General features: G+C 35.5%; 1 protein-coding gene across 3 annotated transcripts in view; it reads left to right on the top strand.

Moving 5' to 3' along the window:
- The first annotated feature begins 773 nt into the window (after positions 1 to 773).
- The window catches only part of LOC125241867, a 34,640-nt gene continuing 15,643 nt past the window's right edge, over positions 774 to 19,770 (top strand). For all 3 annotated transcript variants that reach the window (XM_048150549.1, XM_048150548.1, XM_048150550.1), the window contains exons 1-9: positions 774 to 896; positions 985 to 1,049; positions 1,682 to 1,745; positions 2,005 to 2,054; positions 2,866 to 2,935; positions 3,442 to 3,565; positions 4,528 to 4,611; positions 18,035 to 18,138; positions 18,671 to 18,775. In XM_048150549.1, the coding sequence (XP_048006506.1) occupies positions 871 to 896; positions 985 to 1,049; positions 1,682 to 1,745; positions 2,005 to 2,054; positions 2,866 to 2,935; positions 3,442 to 3,565; positions 4,528 to 4,611; positions 18,035 to 18,138; positions 18,671 to 18,775 (692 nt within the window). In that variant the 5' untranslated portion in view covers positions 774 to 870. The remainder of the gene's footprint in view (positions 897 to 984; positions 1,050 to 1,681; positions 1,746 to 2,004; positions 2,055 to 2,865; positions 2,936 to 3,441; positions 3,566 to 4,527; positions 4,612 to 18,034; positions 18,139 to 18,670; positions 18,776 to 19,770) is intronic.

The following is a 19,770-nucleotide window of genomic DNA, read 5'->3' as shown; positions in this document are numbered from 1 at the left end:
AAAAAGATTGGTCACCCTAGTCGTAAAACCACACATAGCATTATTTTTCTTTAAAGGTCATATTTATCGTTCTAAACCTATTCGTGGGAATTTTGATATAATTTGAGACAATGAAAACAATATAATGATAAGAACTAACCAAGATTACAAGCAAAATAGCAGAAAATTTATTGCCAGCGAGGTTTATGAACATTTTGGTAAAATAAGTACTTACTTGTGAAATTTTACGTCGGATTTCGGTTTCCATTTACTTCCACAATGGTTCACTATGCAATACATAGCGCAGAACTTAAGTAAATCGTCGAAAAACGTTTATTTCGCAAAATAAATATCTGAATCGGTGAATGACTTTTGACAATTCTGACATATCGGGCATATTTTTTTATTATTAGTGTTCCCATAGTACGCAGGAGGTAAATACCGGAGAAATAAGGTTTTTAATTGAGTTTTTTTTCGTATAATACAAAGAAAAGTAAGTCAATTTGATTGAAGAATGTTTTATACGTTTTTTTTAGTAACTAATCTGGCAATACATCACAGTGTCGGAAAGAGATAGAACATAGGAGTAAAGGTGAATGAACCTGGCTTCAACTCATTGGTCGGCACGCAAAATCCATGGTATATAATATTCTTGATGGCGCCGCAGGCAGCTAGGTTAGTGTTGATACCGTGGTTGATACCGATTTTTCAGCTGTAGTATAGCTGTAGCAAATTATCTATTTTTGTCTATGATCAAAAACGTCAAAATATTGTCAAAGTCACAAACAATTATATTTTATTTGGTACTTATTTATATCTAAATGTTCGAGGAAATTTGATAAATTGTAGCGATCATTAGTTAAATCCATCAGGTCTACCTACTAACTCAAGATGTTAGCACTGGAATTGGATGCTCTGTAAGATAAAACTTTAACATTACTTTATTTCAATGGCCTAAATATTTATAACAATTAACATAATTGTCAAGGATTATATTCATCACAGGTCCAAATTCAGTGAAACGAGCATTGCCGCCGGAGAATCGGAGGCACGGTGGTGCAACTTCTCAAGTACTGTACCATTTTAAAACTGCAACCTACTTAATTATAGTGTAATAGTATAGTGCGTGTGTTAAATCATAGAGTACCTAGCCAACGTCACAATTGATTTGTGATTGCTATTTAACCCCCGACGCAAAAACGACGGGGTGTTATAAGTTTGACGTGTCTGTCTCGTCTGTCTGTCTGTATGTCTGTATGTTGGTCTGTCTGTTAGTCTGTCTGTCTGTCTGTGTGTGTATATCTGTGGCATCGTAGCTCCCGAACAGATTAACCGATTTAGATTTAGTTTTTCTGTAGGTATTGAAAGCTGATGAGTTAGTCGGGAGTGTTCTTAGCCATGTTTGATGTAAATCGGTCCAATGTGTCTGGGGTTATTTCAAAATTTTAATTGATGGTTTGAGGTTTTAATTGATTTATACTTATAATTTGTAATAATTTTGCATGTTTTTAAGATCATAAACCACTATTATAGTCAAATGTTGTAAGTAGGTAAGGTAGGCATGAGAATCTGGTAGGTAATTATCCTCACCCAATACTTCTAAACTATAATCACCACAACATAATTATGCAGTATCGTTTATATAAGTAACTATGTAGTTTTAAATAAACGTATTTAGATATAATATAAGTGTTTATTTCAGGAACTCGGTCTAGAGAACGTGTTCGTAATTCTGTGTCTGATACTTCACCTATGCGCTATGATAGGTAAGTCGGTGCATATTTATCATGTCTACTTTAAAAACATAAAATCTAAAGCTGCTTTGATCTTAGAGTAATACGAGTGTAAACTTAAAGTGTTCTTTTCATTAATGCTACGTCTAGTTATTGAATTAGAGAATTATTTTAGAAGCGAATTAAAAAAAATCAAAGCGTTTTCATACATAAAATAGTAACAATACAGATGCAAGATATGTAAATAGACGTTTTTTTTCGGTTGACCGACTCTAATCTAACGTGTTTGCAGATTCGGAGACTTACATTTTCCGACTAATGAATCCCACAGTTTGGCTTCAGGTAACTCGTAACATTAATTTTACATCTACTTAGATCTTTCTTTATTTATATTCGCTTTAGCTGTGCAAATACTACATTTGTTGACTCAAGCTCAAGCTCATAAGGAGTCGGGGGTTTCTTATAATGACTGAAAACCAGGACTAAATTAATTACCTACTAAATAAGAGCAGTCTGTTTGTTACTTGTCAGTAAAGCCCTGAGTATGGGTTCCTGAAATGATTTCAAGACTGATTTAAACTACCTTGTTGTCTTGTAAAAAAACTGTTCTATGTAAAATAGTTGTTAGTTTCTTGTTATAAAAAAAAAAACTAAACTAAATGTGACAATAGGCTACTAGACTCATATCTAATTTAGTACAAGAAATGCTTGTCTTCTGTAATATTTGACATAAGAAACCAATATTTAATTATTTAGGGTATTAAATGTGTACGATGACTAGGTATTTTTAATTTAAAAATGCGAGTATTTTTTTTTATTTTGGCCACCGAAAACGCTGTCGGCCGTGTAGTGACGTCATAGAATTCATGTCAGATCAATCACTGACATAATGACCTTTATGCCTCGTACTTAAAGTGTCAGAAGGTGTTGTTTTCGCACTGAATGACTTCATTCACAGAAAATCTATAGACGACATGGCTGATGTTGCCTGATTACGTAAAAGTGTTCTTTAAAAATATTTTTTGCGGTTTTTAAGTCACAATAAAATATAATGTCATTTTTTTCGGTTAATTGGACAGTAAGTAATAATATAAGACAAACTTTAAAGAAGAGTCAAGTAGCCTTCTTATTTTATAGTTTGAATGTTGTGCAGGTTCTGCTTCAAGAGATTACTTTCGAGATAATAAGTCATCCGGAATTCAGTTGTGTACCTCGTCAGTACGGTAAGATATCAATGGAAAATAATGTAATGATCTACATACCTACTTAAATTCTCGCGTTTTGTACACATACACATTTTTCAATATGCGCGCACGTACACTCGAGTGTTAGCTTGTCATGGCATAGATTGGTGATTTAACAATTTACGCGTCATCGTTATTGAGAATGATTCGATGTTTGTAGATTCCATGAGCTTTTGACACGACACTCGATAGCGATAACATCACGGAAATTATTTGGTTCTAGTAAACAGTCCTTTAGGAGCGTGGATAACTATCTCCATATTACGCTAATAGCTATTGCTATCGATTAACGTGTTCTAAACTCGGTTCGGTAGCTACCCTGTACAGTTGAGTTCATAAATATGTGTAAATTTTTTCACCTTATTGTATAGAGTTAGTGAAGTAGGTGAAGAAATGTACACATATTTATGAACTCGACTGTACCTTTATGAACTGTTAAATTTACTAGTATGAGTACTTCAGTTTGACTGAATATATTGTACCAGGGATGAAGCCCCGCGTTATGAAGTGGACGTAAAACATCCGATACAAAGGGGGAACACAAAATGTGAGGGTTTCGGAAACTGCCCTCCGGTGGCCCCGGTCACGGTACTGAAGCGGAATGAGACGGTTGGTCCACACTTCACTGATTTGTTACACACTAATATATATATGTGTCACGCTTAACTTCTAACCTGGGTAAATCCATTCTGTTATAAGTTTGATTACCTTTCATGGTAAATAAATAAATAAATAAACATTCTACAACATACAATACTTTTTTTATACCTAATCAACCTTAAAGAAGAATGAATTTACCTGAATCTGAAGTTAAGCGACACATATTGATGTCAAAATGATATTTGAGTCACGATACTCTCGAATTGTCTTGTGAGTTTTATTGCATCTAATCATGTTTTAACACTTTAAATCAAAATATATTTACATATACTTACCCATACATATTTTAGGCACGTGTAATTAGTAATGTTTTTTAAGCGTCACGCCGATTCTAACAATACTTTTTGGTTTTAAACTGGTTTTATTTCAGTGTATTTTGTCCACTGAACACGTGTGTCGTTTGTGACCAGTAGGTACTTATAGACACTATATTTAAAAATGTAAATTGAGTACTTTGCTGGTTAAGTACTTTGCTGGTAGAATGACAAATCCTTAGTATTTCATTTTTGTAAGTTTCATCTGATGTCATATGTATGTATGTATTTTTTATGTTTAAATATATTGTATGTATGTATATTGTTATCTGTGTGTAAGTATGTTTATTAGGTTAGCTTAATAATATTCTGCAAATAACTATTTTGTTCTTAATATAATTTAATGTTGCACCGCCTACAATTTCTCTGTTTTGCCCGAATGTTGACTGGTAGAGAATGCCTTATAGCATTAAGTCCGCATTGTGTACAATTGTATTTTCTTTGTGCAATAAAGATTAAATAAATAAATAAATATTGGTATCGATGAAAAAAAATTGATTAGTAAAGTCAAAATGGCCCCTCTGTGCCTCATAGAATCTTTGCCACAAAATTAATAAATAGTTATGTTATAAGTTATTTTTACGGGTTATTTTACAGGGTCAATGGACCAAAGTCGAAGTAACTGCTGCAGGAGAGGACCAGATGTGCACACCATCAGAAAATCTTACTCAGGCAACACCAGTAAAGTCATATAAGACATATAAATAATTGATGCCTAGTTAATTATTTGAATTGTATTCGTGTATTCCACAGCTTAGACCTAATTTTGACCGCTTATAAGGGTAATAGTAATCAGGGAGATTCATACGTTTTTAATTAGCTCTTTGGTAAAAATAGTGACGAGAAAGCTGTCCAAACTGTAAAACCAATATGAGAATTATCTCATGACCTGACTTCAAATAGACTGGCATGCGGAAATAAGGTCGCCACACAATCGCCAAACAAGCGCACAAAACACGACGTCAGTTGAATTTTCCAGCCTATGCTTCGGAAGTCAGGAGAACATATTTTATTGAATGAGATTTGCACTTTACTGGCGATGAAACTTATGGCATGTTGGAGTATGGTTTTATGACATGACGCATTGGATTTTCGATATGCTTTCTTTGAAACAATAATTTAGATCCATAGCTGTTTTCCATTTCCTATTCCCACTTTTAAATTTAGTCTAAGCTTAAAAACATCACTCGCAGACGTGTTTTGGTGAAAAAAATATTGCATCTAGACACGCGGCAGCGTGTCAAGCCAAGTTAAATTAAAAAAACTGGTGAGCAGCACCGTGTGTAATATTACACGAACCATTTGGAGCCACCTGGAGGTGTCAAATTTGGCTCATATATTGACACTTGCGAGATACATAAGTATGTTCTATAAATCTCATAAACACATCTCAAACGGTTGTTTAGATAATAACGTCCAAAAATCGTAATTTTTATCATATAAATATTATACCTGTAGACATAAACTCTAACCCAGTTCCAGATGACCTAGAAAATATTTAAATTTGGCATGAAAATAGGTAAGTAGGTGAACACAGAAAAAATCAGAAATTGATAATTTTTTATAATTTTCGAAAAGTGATATGTTCAGCAAAACATGTTTAGTTCAACCGGGGTTTACAAGATGGCGCTAGTAGTCCTAGATTTTCCAGTAAACTTAGTGAATAGTAATAAGCATTCCCGTAGCCTTAAAATACCTACAAAAAGTAATGATTTCCCATCAAAAACATAAATGTGAAATGAGAGCCAAGTTCAATAATACGATATCACTTCTTTTTTCGTTGAAGTGAACAACCAAGGCATGTATCATATTATTGAACTTGGCTCTAATTTCACATTTATGTATTTTATGGGATATTATGATATAATACTAAAACCGAAATAAATTACACATATGAAAGAAAAAGTGACCAAGTCCTCTGGTGCCTGAGGCTGGAATCGAACCAGCGTACCGCACCAAGACCGTACCGCGCAAGAGCCATACCGTTCTGCCCTAGGGATGGACAGAGGGCGCTACGAGTCCTTGTATAGATTACTCATATGAGAGATAATTTCGACCTCGACAGCTGTGACCTGGGTGGCCGAGCGGATAAAGAGGCATTTCCCGCGATTGGAAAGTACGCTGGTTCGATTCCAGCCTCAGGCACCAGAGGACTTGGTCACTTTTTCTTTCATATGTGTAATTTATTTCGGTTTTAATTTATATACATAGTAGTGTGACTACTTTAAGACAGCACAAGTTGAAATATTTTCAATAGATTATAATTTAACTTGTGTTCATTAGAATATTATAATATTATTATTTTATTTATTTTCTTATTTTCACTAAGTACAAGTAGTCTACTCTTAATTCAAGCCCGGTCAACATTTCATTCGTGAATATTTTAGGTTAATAACAACTATCGTAGCAATACTTACTTGGTAGTCATCATTATACACGGTGTAACATGAGGAAACTGAATAATTTTAACAGCGTATTCCTGCCAGGCAATCGTGGTCGCGCTATAAACGATAATACATCGGGTCGTCCCTATCGCACTTACAAATAGCGCGACCATACTTGCCTGCCTGATCACAATTCAAGAGTAAAATGTCATAAGTATACACTTTGCTGGATTTCACCTACTTTCAGATTTCAGAGTTATGTATTACCATTAAAAAAAACTATTTATTATTATTTCTTACGACAAAATGCTTTTTGATGGCAATGATGACATTATGGGGCATAATCTAAATATCCTTATTGATAAATGTTAAAAAGTGTCAAGTAACACATTGCAAAAAGAGAAAAAAAATATTAAAAGTATTTTTTTGGTGTGTGTACGCTCTTTTCTTGAAGGTTTGAAGGTTGTATCGGTCCGGAAATACCGCAGGCGACAATAATTAAATCCACAGTTTAGCTGTGCGGGGCAGGACATTTCTGCAGAAAGGCACAAAATGTTGTCGCGTAGGGCGATGGTGTAAAGAATATTACTTTTAAAATGAAAATACACTCGAAAAAACTATAACTTTTGCGAAATTCACCTAAACTCTTATCACATTTTATTCCTTCTTTTCACTTCAGGAACGCGTGGTTAAAATCTTTCGGGTTACTCATGGTTACACCGTGTATAACGTAATTGATGAATGCTACAGGGCGAATATATATATAGGTACGTATGTAGTTGGTATCATAAGTCCCGGAGCGGGAGCGCAGAAGTTGTTATAGATCTTGGCATTCAGGAGGACGCATGCCTGGGTTCGTATTGCCATGTTATCAAAGGCTAGAATTGACAAATTGCGCGCCATGGTAAATGCCACGATCAGGGATCGGATACCGGTATTTTTTTCGGAACGGTTCCGTACGTTGACCCGAGAACTTTACTTTAGCGTTTCTGGTTCCATTAACCGGTATTCTTTTTCGTTCAGTGAACGAACGTTTATGAGTGAGAACTGTTCCGAAGAACAGAATTAAATGATACGTTCTTTAAAGAACAGTTCGCGGGAACGGAATTAAATGATACGTTCTTTAAAGAACAGTTCGCAGGAACGAAATTATTTCGGTTTTTCTATTTCCAAGAATTTGAACGAACAGTGCAAGCGGTGTCGGCCACGGCCATCACTTTAGTAACTTTAGTTTGATTTGAGACTAGCGGTGAGTAAACGTGGCGTCGAACGAAACAAATACGTCGAAAACATTCTGCACCACAACCACAATGAAGTAAGTTTTTTTTTTTAACTTAGTGCTTTCAATTTTACCGATTTTAAAATTTAAGTAATGTCACGACGCTTAAGTATTTATTTACAGGCAATCGTACAGTCCAAGGTCAAATAAGGACGGGACGCCGCTATTAGCAAGAGCGAGCGTCCTTATTTGACCTTGGTACGGTCATCTCAGGTGTGTGTGTGTGTGTGTGTGTGTGTGTGTGTGTGTGTGTGTGTGTGTGTGTGTGTGCGTGTGCGTGTGCGTGTGCGTGTGCGTGTGCGTGTGCGTGTGCGTGTGCGTGTGCGTGTGCGTGTGCGTGTGCGTGTGCGTGTGCGTGTGCGTGTGCGTGTGCGTGTGCGTGTGCGTGTGCGTGTGCGTGTGCGTGTGCGTGTGCGTGTGCGTGTGCGTGTGCGTGTGCGTGTGCGTGTGCGTGTGCGTGTGCGTGTGCGTGTGTACAATATACACTACTTTCCCATTAATTGTGTCGTTGGTACTGTTGGTAGTTTTATCTTATACTTTTAAACGAGCAATTCTTGTATATTTATTTATTTATTTATTTATTTATTTATTTATTTATTTATTTATTTATTTATTTATATATACCGACGATCTTGGAAACCGCTCTAACGATTTCGCTGAAATTTGTTTTGTGGTGGTTTTCGGGGGTGAAAAATCGATCTAGCGTAGCCTTAGATCCCGGAAAACGCGAATTTTCGAGTTTTCATGAGTTTTTCTTTCGCATTTGTAAACGTAAAATATGGTCCTTAATTTCGCCGCGCGCGCATCGATTCCGCTTAGCTCAGTCGCACGAGGTCGGTCTAATGTACGCAGATAGATCGTAGGTGTCAGGGTTTCGAATCCCGGTCAGAAATTAAGTTTTTGTTTTTTGTCTTTTTTTTGTTTTTGTATTTATAAGAGTTTTTTTTTTATCTAAAGACGTGATATATTAAAATAGAACCGAGCGAAGCTCGGTCGCCCAGATATTTACCATAGAAATTACATCAGCTACTATCAACAATGGACCTTTAGGGTCAGTTGCACCAAACCGTCTGTCACCGTTAAAGCATTCGTTAAATTTTATTGTATGGACAGTTCCATAGGCGTCTGCTGCGTGACGATGATGTGTGTGTCAAATGTGGTTGATGCAACGGGCCCTTAGTCTAAAAACGTTACAATGAAAGATGTGAAATGTGCAATTAGTCACAAAAATAAATTGTTTTTAGTATTCAACACTCCCGTGTCCCAGAACTCGAAGAATCCCAATTCATCCAATGTTCTTATACTGCTGCGAGTGAAAGGGGCACTAATGATGATATTTATGACTTGATCGATGCACAGAATGAGCCACTGAGTAAGTACTTACCTATACTAAACCTTCATAAACCTAAATACTGAAACTCTGCCCGGTGGTTCGGTGTTAGGGCTTGCAATTATCCGTCCAATTCGAAATCCGGATGATTCGACTCGATATTTGAAAATCCGGATATTCGGATAAAATGGATATTTCGAATATTTTTTATTTTATTTAATAAATCTCATAATTAGTAACATAATTATGTACTACGATACGAAAAACACGTCGTAGGAAATTGTTATTTTATAATCAGGCTTGAGCTGTTGTTCGTAACCTTAATGTTAGGTTAGGTTACTTAGTTATTTCATTCTTGCCTTTTTTAGGGTTCCGTAGTCAACTAGGAACCCTTATAGCTTCGCCATGTCTGTCTGTCCGTCCGTCCGTCCGTCCGTCCGCGGATAATCTCAGTAACCGTAAGCACTAGAAAGCTGAAATTTGGTAGCAATATGTATATCAATCACGCCAACAAAGTGCAAAAATAAAAAATGGAAAAAAATGTTTTATTAGGGTACCACCCCTACATGTAAAGTGGGGGCAGATTTTTTTTTTCATTCCAACCCCAACGTGTGATACATCGTTGGATAGGTATTTAAAAATGAATAAGGGTTTACTTAGATCGTTTTTTGATAATATTAATATTTTCGGAAATAATCGCTCTTAAAGGAAAAAAAAAGTGCGTCCCCCCCCCCTCTAACTTTTGAACCATATATTTAAAAAATATGAAAAAAATCACAAAAGTAGAACTTTATAAAGACTTTCTAGGAAAATTGTTTTGAACTTGATAGGTTCAGTAGTTTTTGAGAAAAATACGGAAAACTACGGAACCCTACACTGAGCGTGGCCCGACACGCTCTTGGCCGGTTTTTATGAAATGACTTCAGTTGCCCATAAGATATATGATTTTATTTTTATGTAATTTTGACTAATATTTGATATTAATGAATTTTAATGCTAGAGACATAATCTGATTGCCATATGAGGCAAAACGTCATGTTGTGATCGTTTAGATCGAATATTACCTAAAAAAGGTATTACCTACCTACTCCTTGTTTAAATATCAGATTGCATTTACGAGGTTTTCATTGCCGATTTATTCAAATGCAAAAAGAACTATGACATATTACAAACACCATTTAGCTTTGTTAAATAACAAGGCTGAATGATCTTTCTCTCTAATAATTTTCACCTCTTATCTTTGATGACTTCGTGACTCCATTCCAGTTACACTTGGGACTCTCGGGTAGACGTTCTTAGCCAGTAGGCCTAGCATATGATGGCCGCGAGAGTATGTCGCCGCGAGATAGATGACACGTCTTTGTCTAATTGTATTAATGACATAAGGACGGGTAGTCTATCTCGCGGCGACATACTCTTGCGGCCATCACGTGCTAGGCCTGCAGAGGGCCTTACGTTACGTATACAGCGAAAAAGTTTTGGTGTTGCAACACTTGCAACCTATTTTGAAAGGATAAAATGTAAAAGCGTATCTGCTTAACTACTTCATCTTGTTCTGCAGTTCAATACTAAACAGGTCTTCCGCCGCGGGATACATAGAAGACTTCTTTTTGTCAGAAAATTTGAACAGTTTTAGTTCTGTTTGCAATTTATTTATAATGTATTCGGATGCTAACAATAATGAAAGTGCAGCGTTTGATACGGTACTCAGTGTCACTTGATTGATTGAGTTAAATTGATATACATTTACATGAGATTATCCACAAATATTCATGAAAAAAACCCTGCCTGCTAAGCCGCGGTCCCGGCGGATTCGAATCCCGGTAAGGGCATTTATTTGTGTGATGAGCATAGATATTTGTTCCTGAGTCTTGGATGTTTTCTGTGTATATAAGTATGTATTTATCTATATAAGTATGTATTCGTATCGTCGCCTAGCACCCATAGTACAAGCTTTGCTTAGTTTGGGGCTAGGTTGATCTATGTAAGATGTCCCCCAATATTTTTGTTTATTATTTATTTACTTATAGTCATACTTGTTATGGAGAATTTTTGGCCAAAAGCTGCACTTTTGGATGGAAGCAAGCCGCTTTGCATGGTGATAGTAGACATTATAGTAAACGATTTTTTCCGAGGATATCGAAATTTCATCTCTTAGGAAGCCGAGCGTAGCGAGGTGTTTTATGAAAATGAAAAAAATTCTATCTTTTTATTGTATCGTCCGATTTTGACAAAACGTATCTCAAATGAAAGGTATTAATTTGTGTAATTTAAAAAAAATACAAAGAAAAAAATTTAAAAGAAAAGTAAGAAAAAAATAAAAAAAGTAAATTTCCGTCTCGCATTGAATAACTTCAAAGAATGACAGACAAAATGTACAATGTCGATATACAAGTTTTTTTTAATCGAAGACAGATAAATTTTTAGTTGAAAACTGAAGACCGCATCGAAATCAGATCAGCATTTTTTAAGATATAAGTTGCCAAAGTTGGGAAAGATCGCTTTATATGGCCACTTTGAAATTCCTTTGCCAGAAAGTCAGAAATAACATGTTTTTCTGACACAGAAAAATACATAGTAACAGTACACATCAAACTAAAATTAAAAATTCCGAGGATATTATAATTTCATCCCTTAGAACGACGAGCGTAGCGAGGTCGGTTACGAAAACCGAAAAAAAATCTCATTTTTTTGTACGTCGTCCGATTTTGACAAAACATGTTTCATTTGAAAGGTATTGCTTTATGTAACTTAAAAAAAATATTGAAAAAAATTGGAAAAAAATGTAAGATTTAAAAAAAAACCTTAATTTTCGTATCACACTGCAAAAAACGGTAGACACGGTGTATAATTTCGATATATGATTTTTTAAATTAAAGACAAATAAATGCATGATTATAAACTAAAAACCGAATCGAAATCGAATCAGTAGTTTTTAAGATGCAAGTTGTCAAAGTTGGCTTAGTTTGTTTATATGGTCGCTTATAATAGTTATAATATAAATTCCTTAGCCAGAAAGTCAGAAACATTATATTTTTCTTACAGTTAAAAGTATGCATAGGTAATAGACATCATTATAAACATTTTTTTACAAGGATATAAAAATTTCATTCCTTAGAAACCCTTACAAAGACGATCCAATAAAAAAAACTGCCTTTTTTTTGTTTTTCGTAACAGACATCGCTACGCTCGGCTTTCCAAGGGATGAATTTTTTATATCCTCGTAAAAAAATGTTTATTATGATGTCTATTACCTATGCATACTTTTAACTGTGAGAAAAATATAATGTTTCTGACTTTTTGGCTAAGGAATTTATAAGCGACCATATAAACAAACTAAGCCAACTTTGACAAATTGCATCTTAAAAACTACTGATTCGATTTCGATTCGGTTTTTAGTTTATAATCATACATTTATTTGTCTTTAATTTAAAAAAATCATATATCGAAATTATACACCGTGTCTACCGTTTTTTGCGGTTATTCAGTGTGATACGAAAATTAAGGTTTTTTTTTTAAATCTTACATTTTTTTTCCAATTTTTTTCAATATTTTTTTTAAGTTACATAAAGTAATACCTTTCAAATGAAACATGTTTTGTCAAAATCGGACGACGTACAAAAAAATGAGATTTTTTTTCGGTTTTCGTAACCGACCTCGCTACGCTCGTCGTTCTAAGGGATGAAATTATAATATCCTCGGAATTTTTAATTTTATTTTGATGTGTACTGTTACTATGTATTTTTCTGTGTCCGAAAAACATATTATTTCTGACTTTCTGGCAAAGGAATTTCAAAGTGGCCATATAAAGCGATCTTTCCCAACTTTGGCAACTTGTATCTTAAAAAATGCTGATCTGATTTCGATGCGGTCTTCAGTTTTCAACTAAAAATTTATCTGTCTTCGATTAAAAAAAACTTGTATATCGACATTGTACATTTTGTCTGTCATTCTTTGAAGTTATTCAGTGCGAGACGGAAATTTACTTTTTTTATTTTTTTCTTACTTTTATTTTAAATTTTTTTCTTTGTATTTTTTTTTAATTACACAAATTAATACCTTTCATTTGAGATACGTTTTGTCAAAATCGGACGATACAATAAAAAGATAGAATTTTTTTCATTTTCATAAAACACCTCGCTACGCTCGGCTTCTTAAGGGATGAAATTTCGATATCCTCGGAAAAAATCGTTTACTATGATGTCTACTATCACCATGCAAAGCGACTTGCTTCCATCCAAAAGTGCAGCTTTCTTTTTCATAACTAGTATGACTATTATTAAATAAGGTAGTAGTGCCACTCAAGGAGTAATTTTTGATATAAATCGCTTTAATATCGTAAATGTGTTAATTTTACTTTAAAATTTGTTTTCCAAATAAGCTTCTTAAAAATTGCAATGGTATTTCTGTCATTCACAATATTCGAATTATTCGTTTTATCCGGATTTTAACGTGCAAATTATCCGAATTTCAAAATCAGCGGATATATCCGGATTACAATACAAGCCCTATTCGGTGTCACTCCTAAAGTAGGTACTTACAGGCGACCGTACCGACATAATTATGTCAATTAGGGACGCAGTTATTTGTAAAAAAATGAGAAAGCCTTATACGGTCAACCGGGGTGGCTTTAAAACGCAGGGGTGACTTTGAAAATTTAGTTTTAAAGTCATACTGTAAGTAAATTCGCGATTTTCTATGGTAGATTTACAAGAATATTTATTGATCTATTATCTATCTACTAATTACATGAACAGTTTCAGTAAATAATGAATGATGTTAATTTTAAAGCCGTTCAAATACCATCAAAGTAACCCCAAATTTTCCTAAAGCCACCCCGGTTGACGTAGCTCTCCCGCTCTTACAATCCCGTACTTGTTGGACCTTGGTCGGTTTGGTCGTCTGTAGACAGTGTAGACACTAATACACTCGCCAACTACAGTTGTGTATTCCATGTAGATACACCAAGGGCCCAATTCTCAAAAGCTTGTAACTTATTGTAATAATTTTCTAGAAATGTAAGTACATTATGCAAAATAAATAAGATATTTTTATTGCAGATAAAAGCTTTGACATAGATGATGAAGATCTAGCCTTCAAAAAAATATATATAGAGAAAAACTACCCCATATCCAAGCGATTCTGATGACCTTGAGTTGGATGTAAGTGCTTATAGTGTGAGAAAGCTGTATAAAATATAATCTGCACTAATTTGTATAAATATGTGTGTTACTTAATCTGTGTGAATTTGTAATAGTGATATGTTTTTAAATGTTTTTAAGGACCAAGATGCAGTCCTTGAGAGAGCACAACCCATGCAATCCATTTATAGTGAACCGGAACCGGACGCGATGTGCCCTTGTTCATGCAAGCGTAATATAGTTGCAGTCGTTATAAGAAAAAAGTTAGAACAAGTTCCCGAAGAGAATTTACGGGCTTGTTTAGAAGATCTCGAAAATAAAATAGAAAAATATTATTAAATGTGTATCAAGATTATGTGTACTCTATCATAATTATAGCTTCAGTGTAAAAGTCAATCATATTTTGGTACATTCGTTAGTGAAATATCGTTATAAAATAAGGGTTATTCCACTAGTCAGAGTTACCACTAAGTTGTTACCAGTGGTAACTACAATGTTATTTTCCCATAGGCAATTACTGGAAAGATTATATCATAAGATTCATAAGTTTTGTTTTATTTTATACACATGTAAAGCATGACCAGAAATATATGACTACGCGCCATGTAGCGGAATTTCATTAAAACTATTTTCTTCATAGTCATCATACTATACTGAACTGTCACTCCATACATCAGAATAACAGCGCACTCCTGCCTGACAATAGTTATTTATATTTCTGGTCAGGCTTTAGTTTCTTAACCATACTTACCATATCCAACGCGATCAATGTTATTTTCACCAAATCTAATGGCAACAGCTGAGACTGTTTCCTCACCTTTAATTGATTGGCCTCAATGGCCACTGCGTAAGAGTCGTTAGAGGTGCACATTGACTTGCCTAATATCAAGGACGATAGATACCGGGACTGACAAAGCCCATACAAAAGTTTACCTCTGAAATGTCCCATACATTTCCGAGCGATTATTTCCGAAAAAATTAACAATATCAAAAAATGTTAGTAGTAAACCCCTATTCATTTTTTAATACCTATCCAACAATAGGTATATCACACGTCAGAGTTGAAATGAAAAAAAAATCTCTCCCCACTTTACGTGTAGGGGGCGGGCACCCTAATAATGTTCTCATGCAATGATTAGTTGGTTTCGATTTAGCTTAATATATTTTTTGTTCTTATTTATGGTGTCTGTATTTAGCTCTGCCGTGAAAAATATTTAAAGAAATAAGGAGGCCGTTTCATCATCGCCACCAGTACAAAACAAGGTCCCACGTAAGAAGAAAATAAACATCGACGACTTCGATACAGGCACAAGCTTCATGAATTTTAGGCTGTGTGGAAGTAGCAAGTCTTCAAACCTAGCTTATTAAATTGTCATTCTCTAAAACCATGCTTTAATTTTCTACAAATATTAACGCGAAACGAAACCCAGTACTCGCTGTCCCGATTATACATGACGTCGGCACATTATTGCCATATGAAAACGATTTGTAGCGACACTCTTCCAGGGTCAAATAAAAACTTGTCAGGCTTTAGTTACTAAAAAAAATCCGGATTTAATCCGGAGTTCTGATTTTGCCCTAAAAATAATCCGAAAATCCGGATTTTATATTATTGCAATCCCTAGGTATAACCCAATCCTTTCAGAAAATATTTACTTTATCAATAAATTATTTTAAACTTTCTTTTTGACATCGAAAAGGCTTTAGTTTTTTACATACCGAATAACTTTATTTCGGTATCATGATTCCTTTTAAGATAATTACATTATGTATAAGGTAAGGAATAATATTTAGAATACCTAAAATATGACAAATTTGCATTCTATTCAAATCAGTACGAGTATACTTCACGGAGTCCAAAACTATACGCAAATCAGAAGTCCAAAACTAGAAAAATATAGATAGAGACTATAGAGAGCGATTGCGGGCGCCGGTCGGCTCGAGCGCGAGTACTTGCGCCGCCGGCGTACGCGTCTGTGTGCGTGCGCCACGCGCTCACACAACTTTACTATACAGGGCCTCTCTGTGGGTTCCGCCCCGTCAACGCGACGGCGATAAAGACCTAAAAATCTGAATTCGTGCTTGCCTCCTGTATCGTCTTAATCCTTTAATGATTCCGTTAACGTGAAACTTTAAGTAGACAGGTTTTATGAAGACAATTGGCCGGTGAGCCCTACAATTTTAAAATTTGCCGCCCTTTATACATGGTGTATATTCTATGCTGTTTCTTCCTATCCTAATAGTTTCAATATCAAGCATACACTATCACTGCACGTTCGCTGTTTATACGCCGAAAGTTGCAACTCAAGTAAATGAAGTAAACAAAACAAACAACCTACCTTCACCTTCATTGCCGGCCGCGGCCGGCCGGCTAACCGAAACAGAAATATACATGAACTTCGTGTGAAAAAGAGACAGCGAAAGGCGGCTCGTGCGTCGGCGAAAACGTTCGGCTCTGGCGCTCGCTACAGTCGCTATACCTACTCCCGCGCGGCTCGGAACGAAATAATATTGGTTTTAGGAACGCTAAAATTCTGTTCGTTCATTTAAACGTTACTGTAAGGAACTGTTCTTTGAGGGAACGAAATAAGAACCGAAACCGAAATTATTTTGTTCCCACTGAACAAAATTTATAATGAACCGTTCGTTTAGGGAACGATATAAGAACCGTAACCGAAATTATTTTGTTCCCATTGAACAAAATTTATAGGTAACGGTTTAAGAACGATATCAAATGGTATTTGGGAACGGGTTCCGATCCCTGGCCACGATATATATGTAGCAGCGAGGATAGATTGTAGAAATCCCTAGATGGCGGACATGTGGTTTCATAAGTAGATACTACTTTTCCATTAGGACAATATGATATAATGACTGTTAGCTAGCCTACTTATTCACTAAACACTCATCATAAAAATATGGATTTACTAAGAGTAAAATACTCACTGAAGTTCGAGTAAAGTAGCTATATTATGTGATACTATACAGCACGACTACGGATAATTTTATTAATTCTGTTGCGGTACAAATTCACGAAAAAAATGTAGACGGAATCTTAAATAATCTTATGTCAACCACACTCTCATGAAGCATTTACTGAAAGACAAATATAGCGTGTGATATACTATACAGCACGACCACGGATGATTTTATTAATTCTGTTTCTGTACGAATTCACGAAAAAAAATGTACTTTTTGTACTTACGTTTAAAAAAATGTATCCTTATGGTTTTGGAGTTTCGACATAGGGCCGTGGTCATGCTAGGTAGGTACTCCCTGGAACGACCACACTATATTTAACGAGTTTTTAAATTTCTGTTGCAGTACAAATTCACGAAAGAAAAAATATTTTTTTGTATCTACCTTTTAAAAAAAATACCCGCATGGTTTCGGAGCTTCGACATGGGGTGTGGTCGTGCTAGATTTATGTTTAATTTGATGGTCAAATGAATGCTAAACAAGTGTTTTGAAATTGTACTATGTTAATTACTTCAAAAACTTAATATGGTCGTGCCATGGAGTAGGTACCTATCTAGCACGACCACAACCCATGTAGAAACTCCGAAACCATGCGGGTACTTTTTTATAAAAAGGTAAGTACACAAAAGTACATTTTTTTTCGTGAATTTGAACCACAACAGAAATTTAAAAACTCATTAAATATAGTGTGGTCGTGCCAGGGAGTACCTACCTAGCACGACCACGGCTCCTATTTCGGAACTCCAAAACCATAAGGGTACATTTTTTTGAAACGTAAGTACAAAAAAGTACTTTTTTTTTCGTGAATTCGTACAGCAACAGAATTAATAAAATCATCCGTGGTCGTGCTGTATAGTATATCACACGCTATATTTGTCTTTCAGTAAATGCTTCATGAGAGTGTGGTTGACATAAGATTATTTAAGATTCCGTCTATATCGTTTGTATGTGAATGGAAGCGAGACTGAGTCGGGCTGTGTGGGTGTTGCAGGATGCAAGCGGCGCCGCCGGAGCGCTCGACAGGCCCCGCCGCTTCGTGCGACGACTCCTGCGGGAACTAATTGCTTCCTTGCCATTGCTCTCTAATAACGTCGAGTAAGGCTTTACTTCTAGTGCTGCTCATCTAAATTTACTCTTTAGTCACGCAGAAAAGGATCGGCTTAGAGAACTAACTGAGTCTAATGAACCTTCGTTTTATTTCAACAAACCTATTTAATGGTTTTGTATAAACAGCTGTGATCATTGCATAACGTGTAAAGTTACAATACCAGCTGCCAAATAATTCGTTGTGTACTATCTGTATACCGCTACTTATAAATCTTATAACTAAGTTTACATAATTAGTGATCTCAATTAGATGAGCTATAAAATACATACTCTCCGCAAGATGACAATACGGAGACCTATAAATACTGTCAATATTTGACCTATAATAAAATTACTGTCAATATTTTAACATTGATTCCCTGTGATTGGAATGCTATAAGTATGGTTAGTACAAATATGTTACTATAGACGACGAAATAATAACATGATAAATTCTAGTTCAGAGTGCTTACGATTACTTATTAATTAATTTAATAATAATAAAGGAAAGCTGAAACTGAATCAGACCATTTCATTTCAGGGGTCCAATGATGAAGGAGCCTATAAAAAAGTGCAGACATATTCCTAGCAATCGTTCGCTGAGTTCACCTCCTGCATGCCGCAGCCTCTCTGTGCAAACTCTCACGTAAGCTACACTCCGATTGAGGAGAATATATTATGCGCAGGCGTTTTACATATATTAACTTTTTATATTTTGATAGTTCTGGGACATTTTGGAGCTCAAATGTTTTTCAAATGGTGCTCAAATTAATAAAATACAATTCGCGTTCTTGAGGTAGTTGTACTAATGTGCCTAGTTATAGTTAAATACTAGTGAAACGAAGAGCAGGCCCGTAGCCGAATGGCATTTCTCCGACGCGAAACGAAAACGGAACGCCGCGACAGATAGTCTGACACTGTCGCGCCAATACGCAAGAGCGATAGAGAATTAGAGATATCTACTAGCGTTTCGTTTCGTGAGCTTTTGTGCATTCGGCCAGGCTCACTGAAATATATCTTAACATGTGGCTTTCAATCATGAAAAAAATCTTGTGCCTTGGGTGCAATAAGGAAGTTAATTATTTGAAATTCTACCACGATTTCGTTCTTAATGCATGTAAAGCATCTAGAACTCTTTATGCATAGAACGCCGCAGTCAACACATTTTTTTCCAAATCAAAATAACGTTTTTGAGTTTTATGATTGAAACTGTTTAGAAAAGTCCAATTCACGACATGTGCTTAGTTTCTTCACTTCATGTTTCTACCTTTTCATCTGTGGCTTGTCAAAAATGTATATTAAAATTATGACCTTAAAGTAAAACAAAAAAAATAAAAATTTTACTATTATACACACCCGATTCTGGGTAAATGTTACCGCCACTATTCTTCAATAGATAATTTTTACGCTATTATACCCACTTATGTGGCCACATCGCCGCACGTGCACTGTGCAGCTTATGCTCTGAACATGAAATTCGCGTGACTCCGACTCTACAAACTAGTACACATTAAAGTGTATCTCGCGGCGAGAAGGGGCAACTTCCATTCAGCATCGTTTGTAACTAGGCCTATGTCTCTCAGTCCGGACGAGTGGCTGATTCGCCAAGTGCTCTCAAACAACTGTGAGATGGTTGAATCT

Source organism: Leguminivora glycinivorella, chromosome Z, assembly GCF_023078275.1.
Source record: "Leguminivora glycinivorella isolate SPB_JAAS2020 chromosome Z, LegGlyc_1.1, whole genome shotgun sequence".
NCBI classification, from domain to species: Eukaryota; Metazoa; Arthropoda; class Insecta; order Lepidoptera; family Tortricidae; genus Leguminivora; species Leguminivora glycinivorella.
This window is presented reverse-complemented; position numbering and strand designations above follow the sequence as displayed.